Below are 16,401 nucleotides of genomic sequence, written 5' to 3' on the forward strand. Positions count from 1 at the left end.
CACTGCTTATCATTAGTCTGACCAATTTACCAACATAAGTAGCCTGCTACTTAACACCAAATTTTTCGAAATTTGTAAAAAATTCTATGACCTGCACTACTATTAACTGCTGTCAACTTACAAGGGATTTACTCTTTTTCAAAGTAAAGTAAGAGTTGGTGAATAATATAGATTGCTATAAGTTAACTCAGAGTTAATAAATATTTTACTTACAGTTAGATAATCAAACTTACACGCCAAGAAATTCTCCTCCAAGAAAGTTGAGCACCTGTTTTTCTAGCTAAGATAGAATTTGATTTGTATAAAAAGCAAGACAAGTAACATATAGAAATATTAAAGGTGTTGTCAAAATGTAATACTATTTAGTTTTTTAAAGCACTATTTAACATTTCGCCCAAAATTAGTTCATTATAACATATCATTTATGGGAGATCTGTCCATACACCATTTAAGAAATTTTTGTATTTTATATACATCTTTAACAAAAATATCCTAATTACTTATTTGACATTCTATATTTTGAATCTCATCTGCAATATTTTAAAAATTTTTTGTAGTATTTTTGTCAGAAAATTTATACTTATTGTAGAAAATTTTTGTGGATCTTTGAATAAATAAGTTTAAAAAAAATATTGGCTTGGAGACTTGTCTTTGTTCAATAATACAGTTGTTGATTGCTTATTGATGCTTGTGCATAGACAATTTGGTTTGTTACCTATATAATTAAATACCTTAAATTCTTGTGTTTAAAAAACCTGTAACAAAAATTTACAACCACATTTAGGATCATAATTTCTGCTAAATAGTGTTATTGTTGTGGGATATACATCAATCAAATCTTTTTTTGGCAAGTTTAGCAACAATTTTTGTTGTATTTTGGTCAAAGGTTTTTTCAAAAATATGTTTTATCTCCTTTAAACTTAAACCATTTACAATAAAATGTGCGTCACGTATCGCTCATGATCCGCTCTCTTGTTCCTGCACTTCACCAGTCTCTCCACAAGGATGCCATTTTACCAACAAATTTCGAAGGTCGTTTCCTCTTAAGTATACGCCTTTGTTGTGTAGAGGTTGTACATATTTTAGCTTAGTAGGCGTCTTTTTAAAGCTACGCGGATGTTTCTTTGCTTTAGGCCTTTTTTATCCTCTTATGTATTACACTCTGTCACTAGAGTTCATCGCTATACCACCTATCACTACTTGCAGTGGACTATCCTCTGGACCTCCAGGGTTCGTTCACCTATTCCAACACGAGGATTATCTTCTAACATGCTTCTAACTTTATATAATCCTTCGTCAACAAAACATCATCTTGCCTCTGACAAAACTGTCTCGGCTCTACTTTTTTTAATAATTTTTCAGTATTCTGTCCAGGCAAAACTTTTACTGCACTCTAGATTTATGTGTTTTCAAAGTTTTTTTTTTAGTAAACTCGTCTTCATTTTTATATTTTGTCTAGTTTTTGAAAAACTTCATCAAGTTTTTATCTTTTACTTGTGATATATCAACTGAGACAACCTAGAATGCGGCAGGAGACGCTGCGTGTGAAGAACCGGAAGAAAACGAACTGAAGAGAATCTGTTATGTAAATTTTTGGCGCTGAACGAAGAAGTCATGGGACTCTAGATGAGACTTACCCGTGAGAGGTGTTAAATCATTGTCAAATGTATAAGTAAAATCAAACTACAAACATCTCAGTATGTGTGAGGTAAGAGTACATTTTTTTGAGTTAAAAAAACACATAACACTTTTATTATAAAAAGATGTATTTAAAAATACATTTTTTAATTCGATCAAGAAATTAATCAAAGTCATTTATAAAAGCACTGTCAGAGGTTTTTGCATCAAAAAAAAAAAACTACTTTTGATGTCGAACAAAAAAGCATTATTTAATATTTCACAAAATGTAAGTAAACTTTTAAATAATTACTTTTTTTCAGTAAAGAGTGATACCACATGGTATTTTTTTTAAATATTAAGCCATTATCAAATCGCGTCTAATAATCCTTCTTCTGCAAAACATCATCTTGACTAAATATTATTTTCAAGTATTTTCAGTATCTGTCCAGGCAGAGGTTACGTTGCATTCAAGATTTTTGTGCCAAATATGATAACAAAAATAACTTAAGTCTAAAAAACTTTTTTGCTATTTTACATTGTGTCATGGCATGGTAATCACTTGAATATATACTAGCATAATATGATTTTTTTTTCAACAGAAAGTAAAGTAAAGGCCCAATGATTGCTTTTTAAATTGATCGGGAAAAAAACTAAATCAAAGTTTAAAAGATTCGTTTTATGTTTACATTTCCTGTCTTGATTTTCTGAAAACCTTTCAAAGACAAAAGAATCCACTATATATGTCTTATATTTGCTCTGTTGCATAATTAGTTTAAAATATTTATTTACAATGTCCCCATTAAGCCAATGGTCTCCTTTCAACGTGTTCAAAGAAGTTTTAGGTATTGTACACCATTTTATTTTTGGTCTAGTTGGTTTATTGCATTTCTGATTGATATTGTGAAAAAATAACAGTTTTTTGATTTTAAGTAATTGTGGTCGTTATGTAATAACTCGTAAAAGAAATCATTTAAGAACGATTTGTCTTTATTTGCACGTTACTTTTTTAAAGGTAAAACATAATATTTTGTTTTAATCTTATTTGGGACGACCGCAGCTCTCTTCTTAGACCACATCTCTGCAGCTAAAGATGAACTGCTGTCATCTAGTTTTTTTTAGCAGTCTTAATTTTATACCTAGCAATGCTTTGCAAAAATAAAATATTTTTTCTTTCAATATATGGACCTTCTAAATTTGAATAAAGTTTTTCAACAAAATTTTTAAAATTGTCTTTTTTTTCAAAAAGATTATTTTTATCATTCAAAATTCGTTTTAACGAACGTATTGGTGTCTCTGTTCTTTACAGAATGAACATCATGAACACTAGACCACATTGAAAAAAGAGCTAAATATCTATTTAAAAAATTAAATACTGCTAGACAAAATAAATAATTTTTTACTATATCTTTATTAAAGTAAACTTTTTGTACAGAACTCTTTGCTGCAGAGAACACTGAATTAAAACACTTTAAAAAAGGAGAGCCTTTTGCAAACACCGTCATCAAAATTACAAAAAAAAACTTAGATTTGTGACGTCAAATTTGGCTAAAACTTTTCAAATATCAATCAGGATTATTAATTTTATTATCTATTTTTTTAAACTCTTTTTAAAATTTCATCTTGATACTGAGATAAAAGAACTAAATGATAAAAAAATTCTTTTGCTCTTCTTAAGTCATCGCAATTTGAAGACGTGCAAACCAAAAATAAGTTTTACTTTCTTACTATTATTTATTTTTGCTAAGTTATTACTTATGGCTTTAAATATATGTGATGCGCATAAGTGAATAACTGTAAAATAGGAAAAATTTTATACATCTTTTAAATTCATTAATATATCAAAGGACCGTTGAATATAGGTTTTTGTGTCACACTTATTAAAAGTTTTTATAATTGAATTAATAAACCCCCAGGAAAAATCACACTTCACCTTTTTGAGTTGATGTGACTTATTGTTATGTTTCTCTAGCAATTGAAGGAACTTACCTAGAAAAGTTTAAATTGAGGGTGTAGTTCGATCTGTAAGGATTGCATCAGCCACTGTAATAGGTGGAGCACTGTCATTAGAAATAGGACTTTTTATACTAGGTAAACAAATGAAGTAGTAAAAGGGAGACTTATCTTTATATTTTTTAAATAAACTGCCAGTACAGTCAATATGTCTTAAAAAATTACCATTATTCATTTCAGTCTTAATAACATATAAAGCCTCTTGATGAATTAAAAGAATTCTTAATAGAACACACGAAATTTGTCTTAAAAAATTAATTTTTTGGTACACTTGTACTTTTCTAAACTTGATGACTTCAAGTAGTGGGCCAGGATCCAATTGTCATATAACTTTTCGTTGTGTTGTATGTTATTTAGTTGTACATTTTGAGCATTTAGACTGTTTTTTGTAAGCAATATACATTCAAAGCTACTTTTTGTTTAGATACTTTCAATTAATTGTTAAGTAAAACTGATTTTCTTATTGAAATGTGATCAAAATTAATGATATTTTCTTAACTTTTGTCATTTAAAATGTACAATACTTAAATATTTTTATTGTACTGTTTATTTAAATTTATTTTATTATGCTAGTTACATAAAAGCTCAGCGTAATAATTTATTACAAACTAGGTAATAAAAAAAGGTCAAACAATAGTAACGTACTTTGAAACTTTACTTCGTTTAACTTCAAATGCATATAGTTTATTGTAATACTATTCAGCGCTACCAAAAAAAGAATAATAAAAGACTAAAAAATAGCCTAACACGAAAATAAAAAACAAAAAACTTTTATAGGCTCTCATATAAATAAATCAAAACTTGTTGATATTTTCTAATTTTTCTTGTTTTCTAAACAGAACACTTTTAGTTCACCAGGATAAATGTTGTTGTTTTTAGATTGACAAATATTATTTTCTTCTACAACTGCTTTTCGTTTTCTGTTCCTTTCGCTACCTGATGTGTTTTAAGGGTCAGCAGTTCCGTAAATGCTGTTTCTAGCTTGACCAAGGACATGACGATCAAAATGTTTCGAAAAGTTATCTGTAACAGTACAAGATATCAATTCGTTTTTGTCATTAACATAATGCAGCTTAACAGTATTTCCAGCATCTTTGCTGACTACAGTACAACCTGATGGTACTGCATGGGAAGTTACCAAAGTGTTTTTGCTTACAACACTGTTTGTTCGAGTGGTACCTTTTGGTTTCATTAAATTACGATAAAGTTCATTTTTGCTAAATGCAGCATTAGAAATAGCAATTGACTGTTTGTTCAAAATGTTCGAGTTACTAGTAGTTTGGTTCGTTTTTGGAAACAAATGTTGGAGAGAATGAAAGAAGAAATCGTTGATAAAATCAAAAGTTGCTTGGAAGTAGAAGAAGGTGGCTGCTGACGTTTTTGCTAAATCATCGCAAATTAGCTTTCTGTTTGAATTAGTCAAAGTTTCAATATGTAAAAGCTGATTAGTATAAATATACATAACAAAAAATTGAATAAAATGTTGGTTAACGAATAGGAGAAAAGATTTATTAGTTCGAAATATGCTCAAAAACAACTTTATTTTCAAATCTAAACTCCATAAACAACAACTTAAAATAAATTAGTTCTATGCTAAACTACGAAAAATAGTTACCTTGTACATTCCCAGAAATAGAAGAAAGTGTTTACAGAGCCATTAACAAATACGAGCGCTTTGTTTTCAACAAGACGTCGTAGCGAGTCAGTCAAACTCTTCAAGTTCAGCTGATTGCAAATAAAACCTTCTAGTAATTCTTTTATAACGCTAACATGTTTTGAGAAAGATTCAGACTTGTGTTCTCTCTATAAATTTAGATATCTTTTTTATACAAAGAGATAAAAAAAGCGTCTTAGACATTAGAAAAGTACTTTAAAGAAACGTTGTTATGTTTTGTTAATTTAAACAAAAGTGGTTATAACGTAATTTACTCATTTAGTGAAAACACTTACTTTAATTTTTGCAAAATTTATTTTACGGAATCCAATCATCATTTGTTCTACAAGCTTCGCATCATCAAAGTTTTCAGGTACATTTTGAACTTTATTTAAAAAGTTAATGAGCATTTTAAGTCTGTCGGAAAACTTGGATACTTCCTTTATCTAAAAATTAATTGTAATATTAATTCATATCTATAATATTTAGCAAAAATATTTGTTTCTATGCATATGCAAATAAATTTTGTTTGTACACCAAAAACTTTACTATAAAAAATAAATATGAGAAATCAGGATTTAATAAGTTATTATATGCGTTATAGCATTAGTGGTAGCAACTTTATGCTTTATATGGTTTACAGGATAGAGTAGTTTTGTTAACAAATAAACATTAGTATTCTATTTCATATACATATTTTTTGGGATTATACAGATTTATGTTTTGAAATTTTATAAAGTAACCTTCATTTATAGCTTTTTGTATCGTACATGTCTTATAATCTTGTATTTTCAATTTAAAATGCAGTTTAAACATTTTCAAAGTACAGTAACCTCTCGCTTATTTACGCACATGCATTGTGTCTAAGAAAAACTGCGTAAAGATACGAGAGGTACCAAATGTACTTACTATAATGGCTGTTTTTTTGATACTGCTTCTAGTTAAAAGCAGACTGGGGACTTTCTCACTTTTAAAAAATTTGTTTAACTTATTTAGAAATATGGAGACAAAAGATAAAACTAAAGATATATTAAAAAAAATGATTTAAATTGGTATAAAACAATAATACTTTTAGAAAAATTTTACTAATTTTAATAATAACAAGCAGATTTTATCTTTATTTATATGTGATTTATTTGATATTAAACATTTATATCCTATTTTACTTGCAAATTCAATTTATAATTACGCATTTGTGTTAAATGTAAACTCTATATTTATATATCACTGCTACTTTTTGCTAGGAAGTTTCATAAGGTTTCTTTCTTAGATGTTTGTTCATATATAGGACAAGAGTTCTGTATTATTGGTTTGTGTTTTAAACTTTCATGATTTCATATACTTTTATTATTTAACACAGTCATATTACTTTCAGAATTTTAATTTAAACTCTTGTTGTTTACAAAATTTCTAATATACTGAGGTATAACTAAATGTTTATCAATTAGTCAAGGAACATAAATTTACAAAGTCTATAGATATAGTGAAGTGAGTAAGAATTTAAAAACATATTTTACATCAAAAATATAAAATAAACTTAATTTAAGCAGTATTAAAAAATGTAAATTTTTTTTTGGAATTTTATAGAAATCTAAAATACGTAGCTAAACGAGAGTGCGTTACGTCACGAGTGCGTAAAGATGCGAGAGGTTACTGTACTGCTTATTAAAATGCGTTAGGGCATTTTTAACATTTCAAAGAAACAAAATGCTACCACAACGAGAGATAAATTTACAAAACTAAACTTAGTCACTAGTATCAATAGAAAAAAAGACAACTAAAACTTTGAAAACTAATAACTTTTATACACACAGACATCAAATACTAACCTTTACTTTAAATAAACCAACTGGAACTTGCACTTTTCTCAACGCAGCCATCATTTTCTCCTTAATTTTATCTGCAAATTCCCACAAATCTTTCAAGTGATCAGTTGGCATCGGTTGCAGCAGATCGGGAATCAGTTTCTCAAGAAGCAGCTCATACATTGCACTGTCTTTTTCTCCTATCATTTTCACAAATTCATCATGCCCGCACATTGAAAAGAACTTGCTGCGTTGCTCCTTGATCCAAGTCCAGAGGTTGAACAAAATAATTTCAATCACGTCAAACTGGTTGTTCAGAACATGTGATGAAAAATTGAAGCAGTGCGAGCAGTAGATTGAATTGAAATGTTCGATGTCGTGCTGAAAATTTATTTAGTTTGATTAAAAGTTTTTAGGGGAAAAGGATACATTACATTTGAAATGTATTTAGTAGAAAATATTGCATGTAGTTAAATCTTGAAAAAAAGTTTAGTGATAAAGTCAAAAGTTTTATTATATTACCGTTGAAAAATTAGTGCAAGAGAAGAAGGGTTGAAGTATACTGATTTTTTTCATAAATACTTTTTCAAGCCTAAGTTTTATTTCCTTTGCATCGTCCATATATTGGTTGTTACCTGGACCTGATTTGGCTACATATTCTATTGCACTCGGTATTCTGAAAAAACATGTTCATTCAAAATTTGAAATCACCAAGTGAATCCAAAATGATAAAAAAAGTAAACAAGTTATTTAAAAGTTAAACAATTTCGTAACTAAAAAATCAAAAAAACTCACAAATCTATTCCGCCGTACGTAAATTTCGAATGATTTCTGTAAAGTACAAAAGTAATTAACAGTTATTACAACTATCAGTATAATATTGTCAAACTAAAGTATATCAAAAGTTTGCTCAAGAACAATTTGGAACGAGGTATTCCAAGCTAGTATACGTTTTAAAATTTATTTGATAAGTACTTGAAAAAAAAAACAATGTTTTAAACATTTTAAATAAATTTACCTTGCTCCGAGTCTTCTGTCCTTTAAATTCCCAAACACGGATCTGACGCATTTCCCGAAGGTTCCATTATCCACATGATTCAGTTTGCGCTTTTCGCAGTGGAACAAGTACACGTTGTAAAGGTGTTCTCTGCAGAGAAAATTACCATCTTTTACTTCGACGTTGTTTCGCAGCCACCATTCTGTCATCCTTTTTCGGTATTTAGGAGAATTTTGTGTTCTGTCCATGCGGAAACGCTTGGCTGTTACGTCATTAAAGTCAGTAAAGATATCGGTTTCTGAAGTCGGCTTGAGTCTAGGCAGCAATGGTGAATTTGCTTTCTGTGATAAAAGACTTGATAAGTTAGTTTTTGCATTAAATAAAAATAAAGTTGCACATGTTTTTTTTAAGTTTCATCTAAAAAGACTAAAAAAAAGTTTCAGTAAAATATAATAAAATTATAATAAATTTAAATAAAGTATTTAGCCTGTAAATGTTCTAATAGTTTTAGTAAAAGTTCAACTTAACCAGTTATTGTTTTTAATTTGAACATTAGTATGTATTATTGAAATTTAGTTTACACAAAAGTTTACAAAATTTAATTCACATTATTATACTATATGCATCATTATATATCTAAATGGTATAATGTTTTTTATAAATTAAATAAGATTAACTTACTTTTTCAAATGTGAGATTGAATTGTTTTTCGCAGATTTCGTCACTCATGTTTCTGCTTTTTTAATATTTATTTAGTTTAAGTATAAGTCTGTAAAAGTGTTACGCTTGACTATTTTGCACTAACTGACCTAATAGTAATGAGTATTTTAAATTAATGATAATTTTTAAACTTGACATACTAAAAAAAAAATTGTTTAACTGATAAACCTGATATGGTCTACGTAGTGAAAATTCATTTTTGCCAAATTTGGTAATCGGTTTCCGATACAATTGTAAATTTTTTTTATAAGACAAATAATATATTACACTTATCCTCTAAAAACAATTACCCTGAAAATATACAAACTAACAAAACAACCAGCACAATTAAGACAATTTGCTAAATACTACCCATTGAAAACTTGCATCCTTGTAGTTTTAAACCTTAAACTATAAATTATTTAGTTTAAATAATCCTATAGTTGTAAAAAGCAACCGACCTTTTTTCTAGAAACAGTATTTATTGGGGTTAAGGTATAAAATGCTTCAAAGTTGCTGAAAAAAAAATATTACTAAATTGTTTTTAAAAATAAAAAATCAAGGGGACATAAAGTAAACGATGAAAATCAATAACGGTTTAATTTAAATAAAAAAAAGTTTCTTTTTTAAACTATGTTTAAAATAAACTTTTGTAATTTTCAGGTGCGACAAAAAACTCTAGTGGGGCAGCACAAGATATAATTGTGAGATATAATAGAATATTCTACAGTAGTTTTCGATAAATTACTTTTAAGATGTATTCAACTAATATGTAAAACTATTTTATTATCATAATGCAAGTAAAAGTTATCTTAAAATTTATAATAACTATTTGTATATGCTATTATTATATTCAATTTTATTTATAAATGGATAAATGACAATTCAAGTTCATAAATTCTTAGTTAGAAAACCATACCTAAAAAATTTAAAATATATTTTAAAAATCTAAATAACAGGTTTGTAGGTCTCATTAATATATAAAAACTGTTTTGTCATAACTAAATTTTTAAAAAAAATATTTAAAAATAATAAATGATTATTAAAACTAACTACATTTAAAAACTTGTTTCAGCTACATCACTATTTTTTTTTAAGACAGTAGCTCGTATATATTAAAAATACCTAAATAACTACTTTTATTTTATATATGTAAATTACTTTTTGAGTTTTGGCCCTTTAAACATTTTTCAAATAACTTCAACTGCCTGAATTTAAATTATCGTGCACCCTTTTATTAACGAAATCTAGCTCTAGTAGCTGTATGATCAGTGTAAGTCAATAGATAAACCAATAAAAAAAAAAATTGGGTCATGTAAATAAAAATGGTAGTAAACAAAGACACTAGTCATTGACTAATGCTAATAAATAATTGAAAAAACTATAAGAGTTATAAGAAAGAGAAATAAGAGTTAGAAAACTAAACAACTAATACTTGTTAGAATTGTAAACAGAACTACTAAGTATTAACTGTTTGTTGAGATTTTGATACTGGAAGTAACTTTAAGTTTAAAACAAGATATACGAATTCTAAGCTTAATAACTTTGTAACGATACCTATTAGTTATAACTTGATTACATAAGTTAATTAATTTTGTATAAAATATACTAAAATCTAGAATTTAAAAGAAAATTTACTGGTTTTAACATTATTAGTATTGTAGTATCTTAAAAATATATAAGTTATATAAAGTAAATGTCAACTTATAGACAATTTTAAAATGTATTTTTTTTCTAGTCTACTGAGCGTAATTAAAAAAACCATGGTCAGTAATTTTTAGACTAAAATAATCAATGCTTGAAAACAAAGCATAAAAAAAAACATCATGCTAAAAGATGTGCAAACATTTGCTTTACTATAACCCAATTCCAAAATGTATTTTAATTTAAGAAATAAAATTTTGTTGAACAAAAATCTATTTTTTACTTAAAATTTTCTTTTAAAAATTGAAACAAAACTACAAACTAAACAAACAATTGTTAAACTTTCAGTATAAGTAAGACACTAAATAAATTGTAAACTTATGTTCTATGAGTTTCAACTAGTTTTAAGAGCCAATTTGTTGTAAAAAAATTTTTATAGAAACTTTTTATAAACTCTTTTTATTTTTAAAACTACAAAACAGGGTTCCTAGAATTGTAAAAAAAAAGTTCTGAATACTGAACAAACGCTTGAATGATTTTCGTAAAAATAACTGAATTTTTAGTGATTTTTTTTTATTAGTATGCCATCTATTCTAATTATTTAAATGACTATATAATTAATTTAAATGCCCTTTTCTTAAGTATATTTTGTTGAAGTAATAAAAAATTGAATAATACTGGTAAATAACTGAAAAAATTATAAGCAAGAAACAAGAGTTAGAAAACGAAGCAACTAATACTTATTAGAATTGTAAACAGAATTAGTAAATATTAACTGTTTGTTGAAGATTTTAAAACTGGAAGTAACTTTAAGTTTAAAACAAGAAATACAAATCCTAAGCTTAATAACTTTGTAAGGATACCTATCATTTAAAACTTGATCACTTAAGTTGATTATTTTTGTATAAAATAAACTAAAATATTAAATTTAATAGAAAAGTTTACTGGTTTAAACAGTAGTAGTGTTGTGGTATTTTATAAATACATAAATGTTTAAAGCTAAAAGTCAACTTAAAGACATTTTTCAATTGTCCACTTTATTGCTTTCGTTGGGAGTGTTTGAAAAATAATGGTCAGTAATTAATGAAATTAAATAATTAAAGCTTAAAATAAAAAAATTGAAATAAAAACCATAATAAAAAAAAATTGGCAAAATTTTTATTTACTATAACCAATTTCAAGTGCTTTATATTTTATAAATAAAATTTTGTTTAACATAAAACACTTTTCTACTTGAGATTTTCTAACAAAAAATAAAACAAAACTAAAAAATAAATCAATTATTGTGGAACTTTCAGTAAAAGTAAGACACTAAATAAATTGTAAACTTATGTTCTATGAGTTTCAACGAGTTTTAAGAGCCAATTTGTTGTAAGAAAATTTTCATAGAAACTTTTTATAAGCTCTATTTATTTTTAAAACTACAAAACATGGCTCCTAGAATTGTAAAAAAAAAAGTTCTGAATACTGAACAAACGCTTGAATTATTTTCGTAAAAATAACTGAATTTTTAGTGATTTTTTTTTATTAGTATGCCATCTATTCTAATTATTTTGATGACTATGAAATTAATTTAAATGCCCTTTTCTTAAGTATATTTTGTTAAAGTAATAAAAAATTGAATAATACTGGTAAATAACTGAAAAAATTATAAGCAAGAAACAAGAGTTAGAAAACTAAGCAACTAATACTTATTAGAATTTTAAACAGAATTAGTAAATATTAACTGTTTGTTGAAGATTTTAAAACTGGAAGTAACTTTAAGTTTGAAACAAGAAATACAAATCCTAAGCTTAATAACTTTGTAAGGATAAATAAAATTTAAAACTTGATCACTTAAGTTGATTATTTTTGTATAAAATAAACTAAAATATAAAATTTAGAAGAAAAGTTTACTGGTTTAAACATTAGTAGTGTTGTGGTATTTTATAAATACATAAATGTTTAAAGCTAAAAGTCAATTTAAAGACATTTTTCAATTGTCCACTTTATTGCTGTCGATGGGAGTAATTGAAAAAACCATGGTCAGTAATTAATAAAATTAAATAATTAAAGCTTAAAATCAAAAAATTGAAATAAAAACCATAATGCAAAAAAATTGGCAAAATTTTTATTTACTATAACCAATTCCAAGTGCTTTATATTTTATAAATAAATTTTTGTTTAACATAAAACAGTTTTCTACTTGAGATTTTCTAACTAAAAATAAAACAAAACTAAAAAATAAATCAATTATTGTGGAACTTTCAGTATAAGTAAGACACTAAATAAATTGTAAACTTATGTTCTATGAGTTTCAACGAGTTTTAAGAGCCAATTTGTTGTAAGAAAATTTTTATAGAAACTTTTTATAAGCTCTATCTATTTTTAAAACTACAAAACAGGGCTCCTAAAATTGTAAAAAAAAAGTTCTGAATACTGAACAAACGCTTGAATGATTTTCGTAAAAATAACTGAATTTTTAGTGATTTTTTTTTCTTAGTATGCCATCTATTCTAATTATTTTAATGACTATTTAATTAATTTAAATGCCCTTTTCTTAAGTATATTTTGTTGAAGTAATAAAAAATTTAACAATACTGGTAAATAAAAGAAAAAATTTTAAGCAAGAAACAAGAGTTAGAAAACTAAGCAACTAATACATATTGGAATTGTAAACAGAATTAGTTAATATTAACTGTATGTTGAAGATTTTAAAACTGGAAGTAACTTTAAGTTTAAAACAAGAAATACAAATCCTAAGCTACCTATCATTTAAAACTTGATCACTTAAGTTGATTAATTTTGTATAAAATAAACTAAAATATTAAATTTATAAGAAAAGTTTACTGGTTTAAACATTAGTAGTGTTGTGGTATTTTATAAACACATAAATGTTTAAAGCTAAAAGTCAACTAAAAGACATTTTTCAATCGTCCACTTTATTGCTGTCGTTGGGAGTAATTGAAAAATAATGGTCAGTAATTAATAAACCTAAATAATTAATACTTAAAATCAAAAAATTTAATTAAAAACCATAATGCAAAAAAATAGGCAAAATTTTTATTTACTATAACCAATTCCAAGTGCTTTATATTTTATAAATAAAATTTTGTTTAACATAAAACAGTTTTCTACTTGATATTTTCTAACAAAAAATAAAACAAAACTAAAAAATAAATCAATTATTGTGGAAGTTTCAGTAAAAGTAAGATACTAAATAAATTGTAAACTTATGTTCTATGAGTTTCAACGAGTTTTAAGAGCCAATTTGTTGCATCAACTTTTTACAGAAACTTTTTATAAGCTATATTTAATTTCATCACTACAAAACAGGGCTCCCAAACCTCGTAAAATAAAAAGTTCTGAATACTGAACAAACGCTTAGAAGATTTTCTCAAAACCATCTAAAATTTTCATGATTTTCATTAACTATTCTGGCAAATATTCTTATTTTTCACCACTATGAAATTAACTTGAATGATTTTTTTATAGTTTAATTTGTTGTACTAATTAATATTTGACTAATACTCGTAAATAATAGAAAAATAATAAGCAAGCAGCAAGAATTACAAAACTATACAACTAATACTTGTTATATTTTGGTTTAAAAAAAAAATTGAAAAAAATATTCATAATACAAAAAAGTAACTGTCACAATATGTCGCCTTACTTTTGGTTTCAAGAGATACATTTGAATGTATCTCTGAATGTACAATAAATCTTAATATTAAACAAGTTGATTTTATCAATAACTTAGTAGTTTTTATATCTATTTTTTTCCTAGTTTTTAAAAAATACTAAACTTTTTATTCACAATAATTTTTCTAAATCATGTTATCTTTAACTTGTATACAGTGTTAGAAAGCAATTATATGCTACAAGTTAAGCTTAAGTAGTTAGGCATGGGTACCAATAATTATTTAAAAGTACTGAAAGTAAATGTTTTTTAATTCTGGTATATCGAAATTAGTTTTAGCACTTAGATCGAATCATTTTTTTGTTTTTTCTCTTCTTATTTTTGTTTTAAACTGCATATCTATAAACAGTATATGCTTGTAACAGACTGTTAAACAAAGCTCCTTATATACCTTATATTTACATCTGTATTGATTTTAACTGCTTTACAACAGTTATTAAAATTTACTCTCCAAAATGGCAATTATATTGGATCCTGAACATTTATAAAAGCCAGTTGTTTACATTTGTTAGTTGTAAGCTAATATTTGCGTCGAAAATAAATTATTACAAGATGTCGCCTAGCTTTTGGCTTTAGGAGAAGTTTTAGAGTGCATTACTTAGCAGAAAATTATAGTTATAATAAAACTAGTCTTGTTTATAACACTTTAAGCTTTCTTATAATTGTTTTTGCTAATTTTTCAAGTACGAGTGTTAAACAGGTTTCTCAAAATGTTTTAAATTTATTAGTCTTAGTTACATTTACATTTCCTCCTTTTTACTTGTACATAAACCCAATAAATAACTGTAATCTTGTTTAACTTTTTAAATATAGTAGTTATATATAAGTAAGTTATAAAACTACAATTTTTTTTAAAAATACCTGTCTCAACATCAGGATACAATCGAATTAAAGTGAGGCTTTAGAAGCATTAAAAAATTGTATAAAACTAAAAAATATAGCAACATTAGATTAAAGTCTGATTATAAACAACACTTGATGTTAAACAACAAGTCAGAAATTGAAAAACAATGCAATAGAAAAGTATAAATTTCGCAAAAGTTTAATGGTCAGCAGTAAAAGTTTGCTACTAAAAATAGACAGTTGTGATGCATTAAATGTATTTTTTTTTAATCTTTTTATAAATGTATTTCTAAGTTATAATGGTTAGCATATCTAGCTAGAAACTCAAAATTATTTAAATTGATGGTATGCCACCTTTACATAAACATATACATTAAATTACTGCAACACATTTTTTGTTTTTATTGTAGACAATAAAAAAGTTAATATTAAACAACTAGTACTATATTTATGTTTTGAGTGCCCTATAGTTAAATCATACCACAACTTCAAATCTTTATTTTAAGTTAAGACATTTTTTTTAACTTAATTTAAATTAAGGTTTAGGTCCTGTTATACTTTCGCCGGTGTTGTCTTTGAGTGTCTAAATACATAAATAAAAAAACTGTTAGTTCATGTTTTTATTCTTCCTTTTGAAAGAACAAGAAAAAAAATACTTACGTATAAAGATGAATCCAAAACTACTCTACTTGTAAAATCGAACAAAATTTTTCTGAGAAGAGATATAACTAACGAAATATCAGATTGCAAAAAGTGAAAAAAAAAACAATTGTAAATGCATCAACCTACCATCAACTATCAAGTATTTTTTACTTTTATTGCTGAAATTTCATCAGAATACTTGCACCCGTGCTTCACCGTGGTTGCTCAGACTTGTAACTCCTTGCAGCTTGAGTTCAAAAGTGTTGAGAAGTTTCTATCAAGCTCTCACTCTGACCTGGTAGTTTTTCGCGCTGCAGAAGATTGACTGAACAGTAGATATTGAGACAGAAGCAAAAAACTTGTTTTTAAAGATTCGGATGCCAGTCCAGTGATGCTTTAAATTTTTTTTTACAAAAGTCTTGCTTTTCAAACGACTGTTCACTTTTCTGCCAAAGTGAAGGTTGTTTATGTTGACAAATGAAATTTTAGAAAACAACGAAGCTTTTTACAGGAAATTCATTTAAATATGATTTCGCTAAAAGCTCGTGCTTAAACTTTAACGTAACAACTAAGAAATAGACTGAAGTTGCTTCAATGTACGAAACAAGAAGCTTTTGAGCGTATAAAGTTTCTAAAGTAAAAGTTGTGGTATCTGGAGGATTAGATTATTATGACATCAGTCTAAATACTATTGAGATATATGACCACATAGCCAACACTGTTCAAAAATGCTTAGCAAGATTAACCAAAGAGGTTGTCACGTTTTATTAGCTGTTAGTAATAAATTGTTTACCTTTCGACCTAAAAC

General features: G+C 26.2%; 1 protein-coding gene across 1 annotated transcript; it reads right to left on the reverse strand.

Moving 5' to 3' along the window:
- Positions 1–957: 957 nt before the first annotated feature.
- LOC145834569 (DNA-binding protein RFX2-like) lies at positions 958–8,815 on the reverse strand. The gene is made up of 8 exons (XM_082942029.1): positions 8,768–8,815; positions 8,108–8,427; positions 7,672–7,765; positions 7,114–7,470; positions 5,581–5,730; positions 5,246–5,433; positions 4,903–5,036; positions 958–1,055 (listed from the first exon to the last, which is right to left on the reverse strand). The coding sequence occupies exons 1-8, from the start codon at positions 8,813–8,815 to the stop codon at positions 958–960; spliced, it is 1,389 nt and encodes a 462-aa protein (XP_082798155.1).
- Positions 8,816–16,401: the final 7,586 nt, after the last annotated feature.

This window comes from Thalia democratica, chromosome 1 (genome assembly GCF_965202585.1).
Source record: "Thalia democratica chromosome 1, ktThaDemo2.hap1.1, whole genome shotgun sequence".
Taxonomy (NCBI): Eukaryota; Metazoa; Chordata; class Thaliacea; order Salpida; family Salpidae; genus Thalia; species Thalia democratica.